The sequence below is a fragment of the Pterocles gutturalis genome, unplaced genomic scaffold, assembly GCF_000699245.1.
Source record: "Pterocles gutturalis isolate BGI_N339 unplaced genomic scaffold, ASM69924v1 scaffold4297, whole genome shotgun sequence".
NCBI classification, from domain to species: domain Eukaryota; kingdom Metazoa; phylum Chordata; class Aves; order Pterocliformes; family Pteroclidae; genus Pterocles; species Pterocles gutturalis.
Genome location: NW_010115122.1, coordinates 141,864 through 160,648, shown reverse-complemented (window position 1 = coordinate 160,648; position 18,785 = coordinate 141,864). Strand labels below are relative to the sequence as shown.

The 18,785-nt window shown below is 39.9% G+C and overlaps 1 protein-coding gene across 1 annotated transcript in view; it reads right to left on the bottom strand.

The window, feature by feature from the left end:
* SIPA1L1 (signal-induced proliferation-associated 1 like 1) overlaps positions 1–18,785 on the bottom strand; it is a gene marked incomplete at its 3' end in the record, with an annotated part of 62,711 nt that overhangs the window by 10,647 nt on the left and 33,279 nt on the right. Inside the window, exons 10-11 of the mRNA XM_010075059.1 lie at positions 7,300–7,449; positions 2,292–2,416 (exon numbers count right to left, since the gene is read on the bottom strand). Coding sequence (XP_010073361.1) covers positions 2,292–2,416; positions 7,300–7,449 — 275 coding nt within the window. The remainder of the gene's footprint in view (positions 1–2,291; positions 2,417–7,299; positions 7,450–18,785) is intronic.

The following is an 18,785-nucleotide window of genomic DNA, read 5'->3' as shown; positions in this document are numbered from 1 at the left end:
ATCACTGAAATGAACACATTTTCTCCAGTACAACTACTACACATTTCTTGTCAAATTTAAGGTGAGTTAAACATTTTCTAATGATTCTATGATTCTTATTTCAGAGACAGCAAAAATCTGTTGAAATCACAACATGCCCTTAAAAATTGATGGCTGTAAATGTAGAAACCACATAGATGTACAAAAGAAACTAAATCTGACAAAGAGGGGTGGAATTCAAATCACTTGTCTTACATGGGCACTCATAGGAGTGCTCTTTGCCAATTAAACATATTTTTTCCCAGGAGATAACTATGGAGGTCTAGAGGGTGTTCAGACACAGCCTGTCACATGGGTAATTGCCTTCTCAGAGCCCAAGGTCAGCATTTTAAAACAATCTCTCTCCATTGTGACTTTTTACATTTATCTTCTTTCTCTCCTGTGGTTACACAATATTTATTCTGCACTTCTAAAACCACTGCTTTTTAAGTAGAATATGTGCTTGTGAATACAAAATACTTAACAATACCCATGGTGTTTAGCAGTGCTTTCCCTAACACAGCTACAGTTTGTTCACCCTGATCTGCAGCATTACTAGCTTTTTTAAAAAAACAAACAAAAAGCTTTTTAAGATATAAAATAATAATAATAATAACAAAAAAAAGCAACCTTGATTCCCCCAGCAAGTGGTAGCAAGCAGTGTTGGTGCACAAAGAACAAAACAAAGGTCTTCTGTAGCTAAGAATGGTCCAGGAAGGAGCAAGTGTATGGATTCACTGCACCTAATGCCTTATTTACCTTGAGACAGATTATCCTAAGTGGAAATGTGCTTATTTGTCATAGAATCAAGCTTTCACCTAGATTCACCAGACTGGCAGTAAAGTCTCCAGTCAGAGATGCAACTTCCAACTGCGACAATACACAAGGGATAAAATACAGGGATTACATGTCAGTATGCATTTCTCAGCCTTTGCCAAATGCTGGAGCCATCTCTTCTACCACACATTTTTTCTTGTTCTTTTTGGCCTTATTTTGCTAATATGGTGACACCTGACATTGTAGAACAGAACTTGCTGGCAGATCCACTCAGTGCCAGAAGCAACACCCAACTACTGGTCTGCAAAAGTAATGCTGAGCAGATCAGTTTTACACAGTTATCAAAACATATGTGATTAAAAACCGTTCTGTCAAAATGAGAACTGCAGATCAGCATAATCACAGCTTTTCAGTGAGAAGGATGGAGGGAGTTGTGAGGGAGGAACTGACAGATGGCTTCAATAAGAAGGCACGATCTCTGAGGTTGTGAAGGTAAGTGAACAAAGTACATCTCCAGAACTTGAGGCTGGCATTTGCCTTAAACTCCTGCTGATCACACTGAACCTTATTCTGTGTTCAGCACCAGTCCATTTATATGGCAAAAGCTGTGATGCAGTAAAATGATGATCTATATGTGCAACGGGAATCAAGTATGGAATTGTTTAATCTATGGTAACAAAGTTAGGAAAAACCAATCTAGCAAACGTGACCATGGTCATCATGTTGGATCAATGCTGTTTGTAGACAGGACATTTCCATTGGTGTCAATCTCATCGGTATTATCCACTCAAGTCAAGCCACAGCTGTAGCAAAAGGTCTATATGCAAAAACTTCAGATGAAGGTTTAACAATGCAAATCCTCAGTACCCAGCTGTTTTATGTAGTTAGTATGTTCCCTAAGCTGACAGCTTAATTGCGAAGTGCACTGAAAATATATGCACTGGTGGAAGGCGATTACCAAGCTATAGATTTACTTCACTATTTAAACTTTAATTGCATTTTTTTCATTTTGTACACAGTATTTTTATAGCTTCAATGATCAAACAATCAATTTGCATTCATACAGCACTGTTTGAAAGGGTGCATCACAAGCACGTTAGACAAACTAAGCAAAAATTAAACTAAGCCAAGTCACTCGGGAGAGCAGGTGAGGTCAAACAAGTCCTCAACAGCAAGACAAATTAATAAGTGTGTCTCTTCAACTGCTTCTGAAAGAACAGTGGGTTTCAGGGTAAGAGCATTAAGGCAGATTTAGTCTCACAATCAAATGAAAAACTGAAATCAGTTCTTCCTCAGGTGATACTCATAGGTCTCAAGGAAACAGACTGCAGAAGTACATGCTCCAGACCTAATTATTCATCCTGGTGAACAACTTTAACTTTCAAAGACACTGAGAACACAGTGTTGAAGAGGGTTCTCTCTCTGCATGGAGAGGTATTGCCAAAGTCACCTTGTGGTTAGCACTACTTGGTCATTGTAAAGAATTCATTACCTACCCATCTGGTCAGCGATACTATCCTCACTTCTTTGCCAGCTGGGCGTGGATTTGCCGCTACCACCCGCATCTGATTGCGTGTTCTGCCTGTCAATGGAAGCAGGGGATCTACGGCTAATTCCAAACCTGTTGTAACACCCCAAAAAACAAAGCAGATAATGGTTTTTCAATATGCATAAATCTCACAAAAGGGGAAGAGAGCGCATTTAAGAAGCTAGTGTCAAACAACAGGGCAGACCAATGCACAGCACGACCACTTGAGGGATTTATAATGCTTTTCCATTTAATGTTTGTGTCAGCTCTCAGGACCCATTTAGCACCTTTAACACATAAAATTACAGTACACATCAATTTATTGAGCATCTTTGATAAAGAGCATCTGGTTACAGTGCATACAATTAAAAAACCAGACCAAACCATCCAGAAACAAAATTATTAGTTTTCATTTACATAGATGTTTACATGGAAAGGTGACTAGACTGTTACATGGTTACAGAAAATTGACCACAATGAGCAAAACTTAAAAGTTTGGATAAAAGCCACATAGGGACATGAGGTGTGCTTATCAAGAAAAGATATCAAGGATAGATACTTTTAACTGGGAAAGCACTGCTTCGAACTAGTCAAAGTGAGCATCAGAAAGCTTGTTGGGACAATGCCATGGATCTCAGCCACCTTCTTGGGTTCTGAGCAAAAGGCTAGTAAGGTCACACCTAGGGGATGCAGACATATATCCAAACACAGATTAATTTGGGATAATATTACACTGCCAAATATTTTAATTGTTTAAAAAGTTAACTGTATTGGTTATGAATTCCCAAAACCTGGGGGTTATAAATTCTGTATATTAACTTATTTATCTTAGAATAATTTGCATGGACTAGTGTAAACTAAATACAGCCGTAGGAAAGCAGCGAGAGGTATATCTGTTGCTGGAGAAGAAAACATACAGAGCAAAACCAAAAATCTGTTCAGTGGTCTTTGCTTGTAAATCCTGCTAGTCAGATACATTTCAGAAAGGTCAATAAAGATACAGTAAACTCAAGGAGAACAATCCTTGACAAAAGGACACAGTGCCTCTGTGCCATACCGGTCTACATGCCTTATATGTCTAAAAGCCTGTAAGAATTAAATCTGTAAAATTCTGTATTATATATACATCACTTAAGTCTAAGAATTATAGTTGGTTTCAGAATTAACAGATCAGTCATTAAGAATTCATCAAGCATAACACATTTGAGGTGTTTTTTTTAATCAGACATACCCTGAAGGAAAAAAAATTCCCCCAAACTCTACACGCAGATGCTAACACCCAAAAGAATAACAAGCAGCTGATATATTCTCCACATATCAAGGAATTTCTGTAAGTGTCTAACACAGCAGAAAATAAAATACCCGAACTGTGCTTTCTACTCACGCTACTAGCTACAGACTGCCCCACACGACCTCCAACATAAAACAGACATCTGCCCAGCTCTCAGAGCAAGCTCCATGTGGTTATCCCATTTGAAAGTTCATCTATTTGTTAAATGAACCCATCAAATAAACATCATAGGACCCAGAACAACAAAATCCCATTCCCATCTTAAAGACAAGCAGCTGGAACACATCTGTACATGCAGCATAGCTCTGAAATGTCACATTTTGAAATTTGGGCCTTCTAAATTTTGCCCAAACATGACTCTACCTCCTTTTTGTTCGACACTCCCTGGTAGAGTCAACATACAGTTTGATGAATAAAAAAAAAAACCCTGAAGAAAACCTGGATATATCTGCCTTCTGAATAGAAACAATTGAAATTGGATTGACTAATGCTTTTCCTTTTCTGTTCACACAGACTAGCTAGGATTTCACTTACTCAAATACCTACATTAAACATGATGAATTCAATACCAATTCAACAGATGTATACAAAGTCTAAACACAACATTTCAAAAGCTGATTGATTTTTTCAACACCCATCTGAGGTAATTTTCAAACTTGTAAAGTTTTTGGGAAGAATATCTTTTCACAATAAAATAACTAGAAGTTAGCATGTAAAAGAAAAAGCCAAAACCCTAAGAAACCTTGGTGTGATGAAGCTGCGCTGCATCAATGTTTTACTTTCTATGTGCTGTCCTCTTACCAAAACGCCATACTCTTCATAAGTCAATTTTGCATTTGGAATATTTTATGTTGTATCTTTTTTTCCCAAGATTAGAGATGTACAAAACCACCATGTTTTTAATTTTATTTAATTGAAATCATTGCTCTACTAATTGAGCAGCAAGAAACGTATTTAGATTGCCTTTTTGACATGAGGTGAGCTATTTAAAAGCAGGAATAATAAATGCAGGGGGTGATACATTCTATGCTGCTTAAATATATAGCCCATTAGAGTACATAGGAATGGACTCTGAAAACTTGAAGGAGAAATCAATCTAAAAAGAACAGTGAAATTGTTTAAATACACATTTTACATATATGCCATAAAGAAGAAACTCATTTCGGTATTTTTGAATTTTTACATTCTGCAAACACATACGTACCTTCAGGTAAACACAGGATAAGTATACAGAACACACATATATACATCAAGACCCATCTGGATATTTTTGACAGCAGTGAATTTTTTGCCTATGCGCAGCTCGGGATATGGACCAATAATCTAGAAGAGGCAGCAGCTACTGCTCTTACCGATATCTGACTGAGGTTGCCCTCGCACCCATGCTTCCAGTCATTCAAGTTTCACAAACTTTGTGTCATATCGTGCACCAGGAAAGAAATGTATTCATAAATGATGCAGATGAGATTTCCTGCACTGGGAAATCTCAGGGACTGGCATACCTAGAGCATGCTGGAGCCTCACCTCAGAAGATTACCTTCAGGATATGGTACCCCCATGGCTAGGTACCTACTTCAGCCCATCCTTCACTCCACCATTTGAATGCTACAATATCTCTCCCCTATTTTAACACCACATATGAGTTCATCACTGACCAGCTCTACCTGGCACATCGAACATCACTACTGAGCTGCCCTGGATCTGGTCTCTCAGACAAATCTCAGCAGAAGATGCACATGGACCTGAAATTATTTTTAGCAATGTGACGGACATTACTTGGCTTATTGAGGCAAGGGAAAGTTTCCTTCGTAATTACATTTTTCATGCTTTCCATTTAGCCTGGCAGAAAATGTTTGGGAAGTCCTGAGTAAATATGATTCATGTGTATAAGGACAGTATGGGAGGCAAAGTGCTTTTCTGATAAGAATAGAACATAATAGTCCAATAATTAGAGTTTAGTAAGGTATTTTTCTTTTTTAAAAAAAGCATCCAATAAAGAACACGCAAAGTTCAGATATTACTTGGTTTTTTCATTATTCCATTTAAGCAGTGCTTCCTTGCACCAAATTAAACTGTCTAAGCAAGGTTTCTAGGACACATTTCTTTGCTGAACTTGCAAAATGCTAAAATAATGCTGTAGTAAACATATGCGTTTAATTAACTTAAAAGACAGAAAAGGTGCTGGTGTGCTTCGAGGCCAATTCAAAACAAAAACCCCAGCGTGTCCGAAATCTCTTCCTGCTCAAGCAGTTACGGTTGTGATGGTCTAAGGACATATGGCAGCAATACCTTTTTCGTAGGCCAAATAATGTAGCTGGAAAAGAGCAGACAAGATATTAGGAACACAAGCTGCTCTTCAGAATTCAAGGCAACACACACAAGTGCTGCTGGCATGAATGAGCCAGTAAGTGTGCAGTGTATAAAGGGGTTAAGTGCTTTTTCCAGCTGCAGAGCTCCGGACACACTTCTATTTAGTTTCCTTACAGCAAAGTTTAATGGGTTTAGAGTAAACCTGCTAATGTCAATAGGACTTTAGCACAAACTTAAATAATAACCTGAACAGCCCTGATAGTCTCATGAATCAAAGCCTTCATGAAGGTGTGCAGCAGAGAAGAGGTGCCCCCTTCAGAAAACCTCACACTGAGCTGCAAGGAGAAGGACTGAGAGAACAAATCTTCAGTGCTCAGGAGAGAGCAGCAGCATTTGTTCAAACACACGCTCAGAACAGCTTTGTCTGGACTGACAGTGTCCCCTTACAGGCACCTGAGCAGGCAGAAGACAGTGCCTTGTGCTAAGCAGTTCCTGACAATGGTACTTAATCTTACTAATATTTTTTTTTTAAATAGAGAAGATATTTCTACTTTATAAAAGACCCAAACCAGAATGAATTACATACAATGACCTGCAACGTACTCATGATTACTTCAGAGGGAAGCTTTGCAGTGTGAACTATCAGCAGTTTTGCCCCTTTATCTTCTCTGTAGGAAGTAATTGGGAATGTGGTAGACAGCTCTTCTGCTGCCAATTATTTTTTTCGCCTACTTGGAGATGCTTGATTTATTGCTCCTTTCAGTGCTCTGTGAAGATGATACAGATTTAATTTCTTCCTCTGCAAGTTGCCCCTTACATTGACATTGGATCACTTGAGAGAGTATGAAGATTTCTGGAAAGCTGGAAGAGAATGCCTTAAAACAGGGCAGCTGTGAATATGTGAAAAAGATGCTACCTGTGGATTACTTAACACTTTGGTACCTACACATCTGAAGTCTTAGTTGCACTCAACGCTACATTGCCTCAACTATTAGCACAGACTGCAAAGTCCCAAACCTAATAGTTGTTTTATTTTAGAATCTAAACCTGTGAAATGAAGCAATTTGCAACATGAAACCAGTACCTTTAATGAAGATTTTTAATACATAAAGTCCCTTTGGATAGTAGCCTGAGCAGTTGTAGACTAGGATGAGAGAGAGGTTACATCACAAAGGGAAAAGGTAGAAGCAAGGGATTTTTAAAACTGACTTTCAACAAACATGACAGTGATATTTGAAAACAAACATGTTTTAATGCATGTAAACAACAGCTGACAGGAAGCTGGGTAAGCACTCCTTCAGTTTAACATACAATAAATGGAACAGAGAACAAAACACTTGCCTAAAAAGAATATGGAAAAAAGTCTGGTGCCTACCCTTCTGGCATAGATTTTTGTCTGTATGTGCCCGCACCAGAGCCAGTCTCACTTGAGGACGATAAGTTGCTTGGAGAGTTACGGCACTGCTGCGATCTTGCCAAGGCAATGGATGAAACTGTGACATACACATCAGAACCGGGAGACAACCTGTTCAGAGCAAACAAATCAGTCAAATCAGCAACAGTGAACAGCAGTACCACAGTGCAAAGCACGATGGACATGATGCGAACTGTCCCATCAGCAAAGAGCATGGCATCATGGAGATAGCAGAAATAGAGCCAGCTGAAGGATCAGACAGTTACCCCTTACTAATCTATTGGAAACCAGGGAAAATCAGCTGTAAAAAGCTGGATGCAGGGGAGTAAATGAAGAGAGGAAAGTGGCACAGTGAAGGAAGAGAGGAAAAACCCAGCACACACTAGGAAAACATCCCACTTTGTAAAGTCTGATTTGTTTTTACAGATTGCATGACACTCTTCACACAAATACAACAAAATTCTCAAAACAAACTCTTGCCTGGAACTTAAACTAACTGTAGTGAGCTGTCTATGCAAAGTCTTCCAAGAGTATCAAAAGCTTACCTCTCTGCCACGAAGCTTGTCCACATTAAATCACAAGGACTAAAAAGTAATTTTAAAAACTTTAAAATCCCCCTGAAAAACTTAACATTTATATAAAACTATCTCAACATATCAGAACTCTGTTTGAAAATACAGACCGGAGTCATATCAAGTGTTCTCCTGCAGAATAACCATACAGCAAATAAATGGGATAGAACTGCAACACATGCAACCTGGGCAGAATACGCTTATACTGCTTAACTCGTATATCCTGTTCTGTAGTTGAAAGCTTTTTGAGATAATTTTCTGCTTTGTTTCCCAAACCCCAATTGAATTCACTGCTGCTAGGTAGTTTTTTGTTCTACTCGGTGGTGACTGAAGCCATTCAGAACTTCCACAGTGATTTAAGTGGAGTTTGAATTACACCATCCACGAACATTAAAATCCTACTGGGAATACAAACATTTACTCATTTTAACTAGGAAAAAAATACTAAAACTTACACAAGGTTAAACAGCAATTTAACTTTTAACATTCAAAAAACACATACAAACTTTGGTGAAACACAGATAGTTGCCTCAGTACACAGCTTGGGTGTGGGGATTTACAAGATGTTAGCCTAGCCACTTAATTTGTATCCATAAAGGAGCAGCAAATTTTAATCAGCTCTCAGCAAAATACTGTAACAACTTTTAAAGTTCCAAAACTTTTGAAAATGAAAAAAACATTGCACTGATTCATGTTACTTATGTATAGGTATATATGCAAAATGTGTGTGTGTATATTTTATATAAAAGTGCATTTGTCCCCCTCAATACTTTGCAAAAAAGCAGTAAACTAAAAATCTTAAAATGGAAGGAGCAGTATAACCAGACCAAACACCTTGATCACCTGGAATTTCATGAAGTGCATGACTAATAGTAACTCTTTTTCCCAGACAAGAAAGGAATGATCCAGCGCCTGACCATCACAAATACCACACCAAATCCCCAGTAATTCCTTTCTAGTCTACCAAACTGAATTAACTTATCTCACATTTATCAAGCAACAACTCTGAAATATTTGACTGCAAAGAACACAAAGTTCAAGAGTTGGAAACCCAGGGAGCAATGAGCCAAGCAGTTAATTTTCCCAGCAGCATGCTCATAAGAGAAAAAAAAAAAATAGTTCCACCAACAAAAAAATGTGCTTTCAATAGGATTCACCAGTCTATACAGGCACAGACATTCAAACTCAGTTATGCTTGCAGAGCAATACAGAGTTTAAAACTATGACGCTTTTCCCCAATTATAAATTAGAATTTATGGCAAGGACACCAATTACTGCTGAAATAATTTCAGCAACATGATTTCCTGTTGGAAAACGCTTCCATTTTCACTTCAGATTCAGCTATACTTTTTCTTTACCTCCTACGCCTTACCAAAAAGCGACAGAACTGTTCAGAAGGACATCAAGATTTCAGAACTATGTCACAGCATTATAACTCATTTACAAAGAGGACGACAAACAAAATTGTATTATAAATGTGGTCTGAACAACAGCAACGAACAACCAGTCAGGTAGGACATCCTATTAGTTAAATATTTTGTTTGTACAGTTCACAATAGCACTAAAACACATTAATAGTGAGAGACATTTCAATTTAAGTGAAACATAAGACAACAGAACTTTAGGGTAAATTAATTTGAACTGACTTTTGAGCTGCTTTGAAATCTACTGTTGAAAGGCACTTCCCAAGACAAAAGGCATATTGTGTTACCAGTATGCCCCTATAACTAAGACATTCTGTGCTTGTCTTTTATTTATAATTAAAAACCAAACTAAAACAAGCTATTATCTATTTCAAAAGACAGCTTTAAGAAGAGATTCCAAAATGATTAAGTGTGTGAGTCGCATAATTGGATTTAAAAATAGGCCAAGCGTCCATTGCATTAAACAGATACAATTACACTGCAGTCAATTGAACTGGGATTATACCATGCACGACTTCGTTCTAACAGATCTCGTTCATCCTGAAAGGACTGCTTGAGTCTTGCCAAATGTGGGAAGAAAAGAATCTTTTGTGAAGGCGGTGAGTGGGATGGGCATACATTTATTCTGTTTAGTATGACAACAGACATCGAAAGCATCCATCCTGGTCTTAAATTAATTCCCATGTCATTAGCTGTAATTTTCCCCACACCTTCAGTATGCATAGGTATGCAATATACACTTCATAAGAAACACGTCAGTCTAGTGCACTTTGTGCCTATGGCCCAAGGCAGTCTTTAGTTCTATGATCACACACGAGCGCCTTCTCCCTTCGGACCTCTGCCCCACACAGTTTTATTTTGTGCTACAACTTCTCCTGCCAGAGCTGCACAGCTCAAGGTGAAGGAGCGCAGGCTGGCAGGAGAGAACGAGTGGCTTCGTAGGCAGGGCACTTCAGTGCTGACTTAGCAAGCTGAGTTCTTACCTTGCACTTGCTGCAGCGCTCCAATATGACCCACTGGCATATTTGTTAAAGAAAATTTTTCATTCATTGTCGCTAATTGCAAGTTTCTCAAAGGCCTTATTTGATTCCAAGGCCCGATCTACTTCTGAGCTGAAAACTTACCAAAGCAGCTGAAGTCAACTGAAGCTGTAATTTGAATATATAAAATATTAACAATGCTGGGCATGCTTCCAAATAAATATGAGATGTCCAAAATAAGACACAGAAAATAATTAGAACATAATTTCTCTCTACCTTTGTTCTTTATCTGAAGAGAACCAAAGACATCTCTTTTCACACAAAGGTTTTGAAAACTGAGTTTAATTAATACCCGTGAAACATTCAGAAACTATACTAATGGGCAGCACTGTAACGCTTAGAGGGAATTAATAATTGCATCTTTACAGCAGGATTTGAATGCCATCCAGTAAATAAGGGATGGAATAATGAAGAGGAAAATAAAATATTAAATAGCTCTTCTTTAATGAGCTGCACCCACTGTGTGAACTGAATGAGGCAGATGCCCTCTGTTAAAAGAAATTCTCATAATTCAATCAAAGGAAGTATCAGAAAATACAGTTACACCAGAGTTCTGAAAATGCACAGCAAATCTTGATTCTGGCATGCTCACCTTCCACAGGTTGGATTTTTGCAATCCTAATAACACTGCAAGATGCGACAGTTCTCTGAAAACACTGACTCAGTGCTCTCACGTTGAAAAGGAAACCAAACCATTCAAAAAGGAAACAAGAACATCAGCAATTTTGTGGAAGGGGGTAGCGAATTAAACAGAAAAGGCAATTATGCTGTCATATTGTACCTTCTCACACCACACTGCATAGCTACTCAAATATTTTTCTTCAATTTGATCACTGCATTTCAGAAAACATGCATTATAACATGAAAACAGAGGCAGGCAACGGGACAACCAGAAGTACAGAATGGCTTCTGTATGAAGAAACACTGGATGGGCTACATGGCTCCACAGATCATAGATTATTTTAACATATTTGCTTCAATCCATCCAAACATGAATTATATTGAATCAAGCACACAAAATGATTATTTATTACCCCTTATGACAAAAGACCAAGCAGGTGGAACTATCAAGAGAACAATTAGCAGGCACCTGGCTGAAGAGACACCACACCCAGCTGCTGAACACAGTGGTGCAGGTGCAGCCAGCTCTGCTCTGAAACAGCAGACAGCCAGGAGACTGTCAGACCTGGTAAGGAGTCTTCCTTTATACTCATAAGCATTTTCTTATGCTTTTCCCTGGTCCCTGCTGATGGCCACCGTCAAAGAGAGATCCGACTCCTGACATGACACAGCATGGCTCTTCTGGAACACAAAAGTTTGGCCATACAGCCAGACAAAAGACAAACTTTTGATTTTCCACTGCTACATGCAGCTCTAAGTCCTGTGCCAGTCTAAAACACATAATATATAATCTCATGTTAGCACATGTTTTAATTTGAAGAATGTTATGAAAGCTTTAAAATGACAAATCCTCAAACCCTGTAAGGTAGGCAACACTTGTGCTAGAGTGCTCATTTGACAGGTGGAAAGATGAGCACAGACACCTGCTTGTTTATATTAGTAAAAATGTCACTGATCCAAGCAAAGCAGCAGCAGATTAGGATTTCTGTATCATATGGGAACAGTTTAAACTAGAATCTGTCTGCAGGAATTAACCTGTAAAATCCTACAGGCACAGTTAGGCAGTGACTACACACAGGCATCATTCAAAGCAGCATGAAGTTCTAGGGCAAGACTGTGCTCCAAAGTCCTCAATAAGACTTAAAACCAGTCTTAATGAATATTGTTCTAATACTTCCACACTGTGAAATTTTACAGACAATACTTGACTGCAGTCATGCCATCATTCCCTTTTCCATTTGGTTTAAAGTATGAACTGTGCTCAAGAAATTTTCTAGTTAGAGCCTTGAGCTTTCATCCAGAACTGCACGCTGAGGGGCACAAGTCCAGCAGCATGCTTTGCTCACTAGTTCTCACTTTTCAAACATTTGTTGAATCAAGTTTTAGTTAAGACTGGTTCCAGTTTACGGTAAGTTCGGAGGAGACTATAATATAACACCATGTCCTCTCCTCTCCCTGCACATTTTCTTCTTGAAGTCTGGAAACCAAGTGTACAAAAATAAAAACTGACAACTGGGATGGAATAAAATATAAAGCTCTAAATTTACATCTTCTCCAATAACAGCAGCTCTGGCATACTTCACATATATGTGGTTTATTGTTGTTTTCCTTAATGTATCCATCTGATGTTTATTCTGAGTTATAGGCTATATAGTGTCCCGTGTGGACTAACATTGGGAAAGAAGCCGTAACTTGGAATTCATTGCCTTTATATTAGATTTTTCAGTCTTAATGTTGCAGTAACATTAGAGATTAATTTTACGATGTATAAAGTTTTGGGTTATTTTTCCTGCCTATGAATACGCACATCAATCAAATACATTCAAGGACCCAGCATACTATAAGGAACAGGGAGAATTTTAAGTATAAGCTTGTGAGTTAGATTAACTTGCATTTACTGGATTGTCTTCACCTAAGTTCTCTGCTGGTTAGGCACAGGACCAGGCATTTGTCTGCCTTCTCAGAATCAGAGACTGTCAAGCAAGCTACTCTCCCACCTACAATAGCAGGCTCCACAGTGAGGCAAGATGTTTTATGTGTATGAAGTGAAATACTCCTGTTCTCAGGACTAGTAATGCAGCTTTTATTTATTTTTAGCATAGTTAAATAGTCTAGAGTGAAAATATAAATTTCACTTGGTATGTATATTTAGAGACTCCAGCTATATGAAGTGATCAAATATCCCTAGTAAGTAATTCAAAAAGAGTTACACCTGGACTCCCCTGTACTCTGAGAACACTTAGTACTCACACAGGGAAACACTTCTCAGTTAAGCTGTTGTTGTTTAAATTAAATCCCTCAGATCTTCAGGCTTTTTTCTAAATACTGAAGTCATGGATTCACTGTTGATATGTTGCCATTAAAATGAGTATCATGTCAGGTCTGATATTTCAGAGATATTACAATACCTCTATTTCTTTCTTTGAAATCCCACCCGCTGGAGCTATGGCTAATGACAGTAGCGACCTTCTGCAGTCCTAGGTGACTGCTATGAGCACTAGTTCCAAAAAATCACCTCAGATTCAGAGCTCAAAGAGCCACATGGATCAATTTAGTATGGGTTTCACAGATGCTACAGCCCTTAAAACATAGATCAAACTATAGATCACTGTTTCTTAGCAGCAGATGAGATCTGCCATCACTGTCACTGCACCTGGCTCCAAAACAAAGAACATGCTACCAAAAGCAGGAGCACAGAGGGAAAAACGCCAGCTTTGCTCTCAAAACAACACAGTATTAAGATAAAACATCAACAAGTCTGAACTGTGGCTCAGCACCACAGAAACACAAGTGACAGCTAGTGACAGAGACCACAACTAGAGATTGAAATTGAGGTTACAGCTATAATTCAGTACTGAAATTAGAGGCTGATCATCAGTAAGTTTCCAACCCCACTGTCACTGAAGCTCTACCTTCTTTTTGAAAGTGAAGCTCTAATGGTAGTAAGGAAATCTAGGGTATCTGTACTGCTTTGCTAATGAGCCATAATAACAAGTGCTTTTGTCTGAAACAGCTTAAAATTGCTCTATAGATGATAAATACTGCAGAGAGACACTGAAGTAGCCATCTCGTATATGGCAGGGCCATGTTTATAATCATGTTAATTAAAGGGCCTTTATTAGACCACAGGGACCACCAGTATAGATCCCAGTACTCATCCTACCAGGTTACCCCAGGTCATAGAATCACAGAATGGTTTGGGTTGGAAGGGACCTCAAAGACCATCGAGTTCCAACCCCCCTGCCATGGGCAGGGACACCCTCCACTAGACCAGGTTGCTCAAAGCCTCATCCAGCCTGGCCTTGAACCCCTCCAGGGATGGGGCATCCACAGCTTCTCTGGGCAACCTGTTCCAGTGTCTCACCGCCCTCACAGTAAAAAATTTGTTCCTAATATCCAATCTAAATCTACCCTCTTTCAGCTTAAAACCATTATCCCTCGTACTATCACTATGCTACCTGATACAGAGTGTCTCCCCATCTCTGCTGTAAGGCCCCCTTCAGGTACTGGAAGGCTGCTATAAGGTCTCCCCAGAACAACCCCAACTCTCAGCCTGTCCTTGTACAGGAGGTGCTCCAGCCCCCGGTCGTCTTTGTGGCCCTCCTCTGAACCCATACAGGTCCTCAGGAGAGCTGAGCAAAGAACAAATCACAGGGAGCAAAGCACAGCAAAGCACCATCGCTGCTACCTGCACAGATTCTGGCACCTCCTCGTAAATTATCTTTATGCTACGAAAGTATGAAAGCTAGTAGTGAAAAAGTAAATCAGACAGTTGTTAAAAAGGCTACGAAATTCTCATATTTGTTGAGTTTAGAGATTTTGCACAATAAGAACAGAACTATCTGAGCTTTCCCAAAAAAAAAGCTTTTTTTTATCATGCAGAAAAAAGACAAACGAGTCTTAGAATGAGCTTACTGCCTCTTTCCCCCCTCCAGTATTCCTCTAAAATGACAAAAATGTATTTTTCTTCACTTTAACTGGAAACATGTTAACCATATGCAGCTGCTATTATATTTAAAATTCCTCCAGCCAAGACTAACATATTTAGCAGACCAGAAAGATAAGAGAGAAGACATTCTTCAGGCATCCAAAAAATGCCCTGCCCAACTTAAAAGCTACTTTGATAATATAGTTTTAAGGATTAAAAGATCTAATAGAACCCCTGAAGAATAATAATCATAATAAAAGAACACTTAAAAGAATGTCTAGAAGAGAAAAACCTCAGCTACATGCCTTGAAAATGAAGGAAATTTAAAGTCAAGGTTTCACTTTTTGAAAACAAACATTGAGTATATGGAAATGTAATTTTCACTTTGCAAACATTTGTCAGGCCATAACCCCTCTCTAGAAGCATGCAGTGACTGGATAAATCTTGGATGCCTTAGGTGTGTGATGTTGCCCACATTGGATTTTATGCACAAGAAAAACACAATTGTTAATATTCTGTCTCAGTGCAGCCAAAGGCTTATCCTCCTCAGCAGGAGTTGCGGAACAGCCATCTTAAGACTCTAGACAAAACTTTCATTAATACCATTAAGAGATGGAAATAGCTGAAAAAAACAGCAACTCAATTGGATCTGATCTTCTGCCACTGCCTTAAACTTCTCCTAGGTATTAGAGAGCAAAAAAACACCCCAGCACCCCAACTCCTAGTCTTCAGAATTCAGCATCTGCCTGTCTTCAGCTGTAACAGGCAGATATGGCCTGAAGCCACACAATTTTTATGGTGGCCCAAAAACACCATTAGAGAGTTAAGTCCAGTGTCTCACTGGCTTCTGCAACATTTTAGCAGGTTGTCTGTTAAATTATCAGTGCTTTCAGTGTTGCAAATTTTCTTTTGCAACTCCCGCTGATGTAAGCTTTAAGTACAGGTGTACTGAACAGGCACCCTCTGATCAGTTTGAGTGCAGAAGTACAATAGTGTCTAATGAAAAAGTAAGGAAACGGAAGTCCTTACCAACTATTATTTCTTAACAAAGTGTCCTACACAGAAGTTTCAGTTTCACCTTGGCAGTTTCGTAGTCTTGGCTGTACCATCTTCAAATGTGAAAAATGTTTTAAGTTAATTCACAGAATCATAGAATAGTTAGGGTTGGAAAGGACCTTAAATATCATTGAGTTCCGGCCCCCCTGCCACGGGCAGGGACACCTCCCACTAGCCCAGGTTGCTCAAAGCCTCATCCAGCCTGGCCTTGAACCCCTCCAGGGATGGGGCATCCACAGCTGCTCTGGGCAACCTGGGCCACTGCCTCACCACCCTCATAGTGAAAAATTTCTTCCTCCTATCTCGCCTAAATCTACCATCTTTCAGCTTAAAACTGTTACCCCTCATCCCATCACTACACTCCCTGATCAAGAGTGCCTCCCCATCTCTCCTGTAGTCCCTATGAAGTACTGGAAGCTGCTCTAAGGCTTCCCCAGAGCCTTCTCTTCTCCAGGCTGAACAACCCCAACTCTCTCAGCCTGTCCTTGTATGGGAAGCGCTCCAGCCCTCTGATTATCTTCATGGCCTCCTCTGGACCTGCTCCAACAGATCCATGTCTTTTTTTATATTGGGGGCTCCAGAGCTGGACGCAGTACTCCAGGTGGGGTCTAGTGAGAGGGGAGAAGAAAAGGAGAATCCCCCTCTCTTGACCTCCTAGTCACGCTTCTTTTGATGCAGCCCAGGACACGGTTGGCTTTCTGTGCTACAGGTACACATTGCCGGGTCACGTTCAACTTCTCATCGACCAACACCCCCAAATCCTTCCCAGGGCTGCTCTCAAATCCATTCCTCACCCAGCCTGTATCTGTGCTTGAGACTACCCCCACCCACATGCAGCACCTTGCACTTGGCCTTGTTGAATTTCAGGAGGTTTGCACGGTCCCACCTCTCCAGCCTGTCCAGGTCCCTCTGGATGGCATCCCTTCCCTCCAGCATGCCGACTGCACCACACAGCTTGGTACTGTCCACAAACTTGCTGAGGGTGCACTTGATCCTGCTGTCTACGTCAAATGTGTTAAACACCACTGGTCCCAGTACCGACCCCTGCGGAACACCACTTGTCACTGGTCTCCACTTGGACATTGAGCCATTGACCACAACTCTTTTGAGCATGACCATCCAGCCAATTCCCTATCCACTGAGTGGTCCCTTTGTCAAATCCATGTCTCTCCAATATACAAAGATGTCATGTGAGACAGAGTCAAATGCTCTGCACAAGTCCAGGTAGATGGTGTCAGTTGCGTTTCCCTTATCCACCAAGTTTTTAACCCCATCATAGAAAGCCAAATTTGTCAGATACAATTTGCCCTTAGTGACTCCATGTTGGCTGTCACCAATCACCTCCTCACTTCCCATGTGCCTCAGGAGAATCTCCAGGACAATCTGCTCCATGATCTTGCCAGGCACAGAGGTGACACTGACCCGCCTGTAGTTCCCCAGGTCTTCCTTTTCTGCTTTCTTAAAAATGGGGGTTATATTTCCCCTTTTCCAGCCAGCAGGAACTTCAGAGTGCCATGACTTCTCAAATACAATGGATAGTGTCTTAGCAACTTGATCCACCACAGTTTCCTCAGGACCCGTGGATACATGTCATCAGGTTCCTTAGATGGTCTCAAACCTGATCTTCTCCTACAGTGGGAAGTTCTTAATTTCCCAAGACCCTGCCTTCGCCTTCTCCAACTTGGGTAGTGTGGCTTAAGCACTTGTTGGTGAAGACCAATGCAAAGAAGTCATTGAGTACCTCAGCCTTCTCCATATCCTGGGTAACCAGGTCTCCTGCTTCCTTCCGGAAAGGGCCCTCATTTTCCCTAGTCTTCCTTTTATCACCAACATACCTATAGAAGCTTTTCTTGTTGCCCTCAACATCCCTGGCCAGATTTAATTGACAGGGCTTTAGCTTTCCTAAACTGATCCCTGGCTGCTTGGACAATGTCTCTGTATTCCCCTCAGGCTACCTGTCCCTGCTTCCATCCTCTGTAGGCTTCCTTTCTGTGTTTGTCCAGAAGCTCCTTCTTCATCCACGCAGGTCTCCTGGCATTTTTGCCTGACTTCCTCTTTGTGGGGATCCATCACTCCTGAGCTTGGAGGAGGTGATCCCCAAATATTAAACAGCTTTTTTCTTGGGCCCCTCTTCCCTCCAGGGCTCTATCCTATGACACTCCACCAAGCAGATCCCTAAAGAGGCCATTAGAACTCTTTCAATTTTCTACAATATGCTTATAATTTCCACTGCTGCATATTTTTCAGTAGTGTAAAGCATGATCAGAATCTGTCCACACCTTTTTTTAAAGGAATTGTCCAAAATAAGAAATGCAAGCTATGAGCTTGTTTCCCTCAGCAGATCCCTTTGTAAACACAGAGACAGTGTCAGACTTGTATAGATAATCAAAACAATTACAGTTCATTTGAATACTATCAAATAGATCTTTTTTTCCATGACAGAATGAAAATACTGTGATAGGATGTATCCAATACCTTTATCTTAATGACAACTTGGTTTTTTTAAACAAGAAGAAACCCCAAACCACCCTGGAGAAACACAAACAATCTCTTCTCTAGCATAAAGAGTTTGAAAACTCCCCATAGGTAAATTTTCTTTCTGTGCTGGTCAGAATTCTCTCGCTAAACATCCTGTTAGATGCTATTTCTGCCTTGGAAGCTTTAGGCTATTCCACCAAGCCTAGGAAAGAAGCTAAAATTTTGATTTACTACTTTAAAACACAGAAGTTCAGAAACACAGATCTAAAACTTTGACTGTAACTCATTTAAAACTTAAATAACAATACAGCAGTTTTAGAATACACAA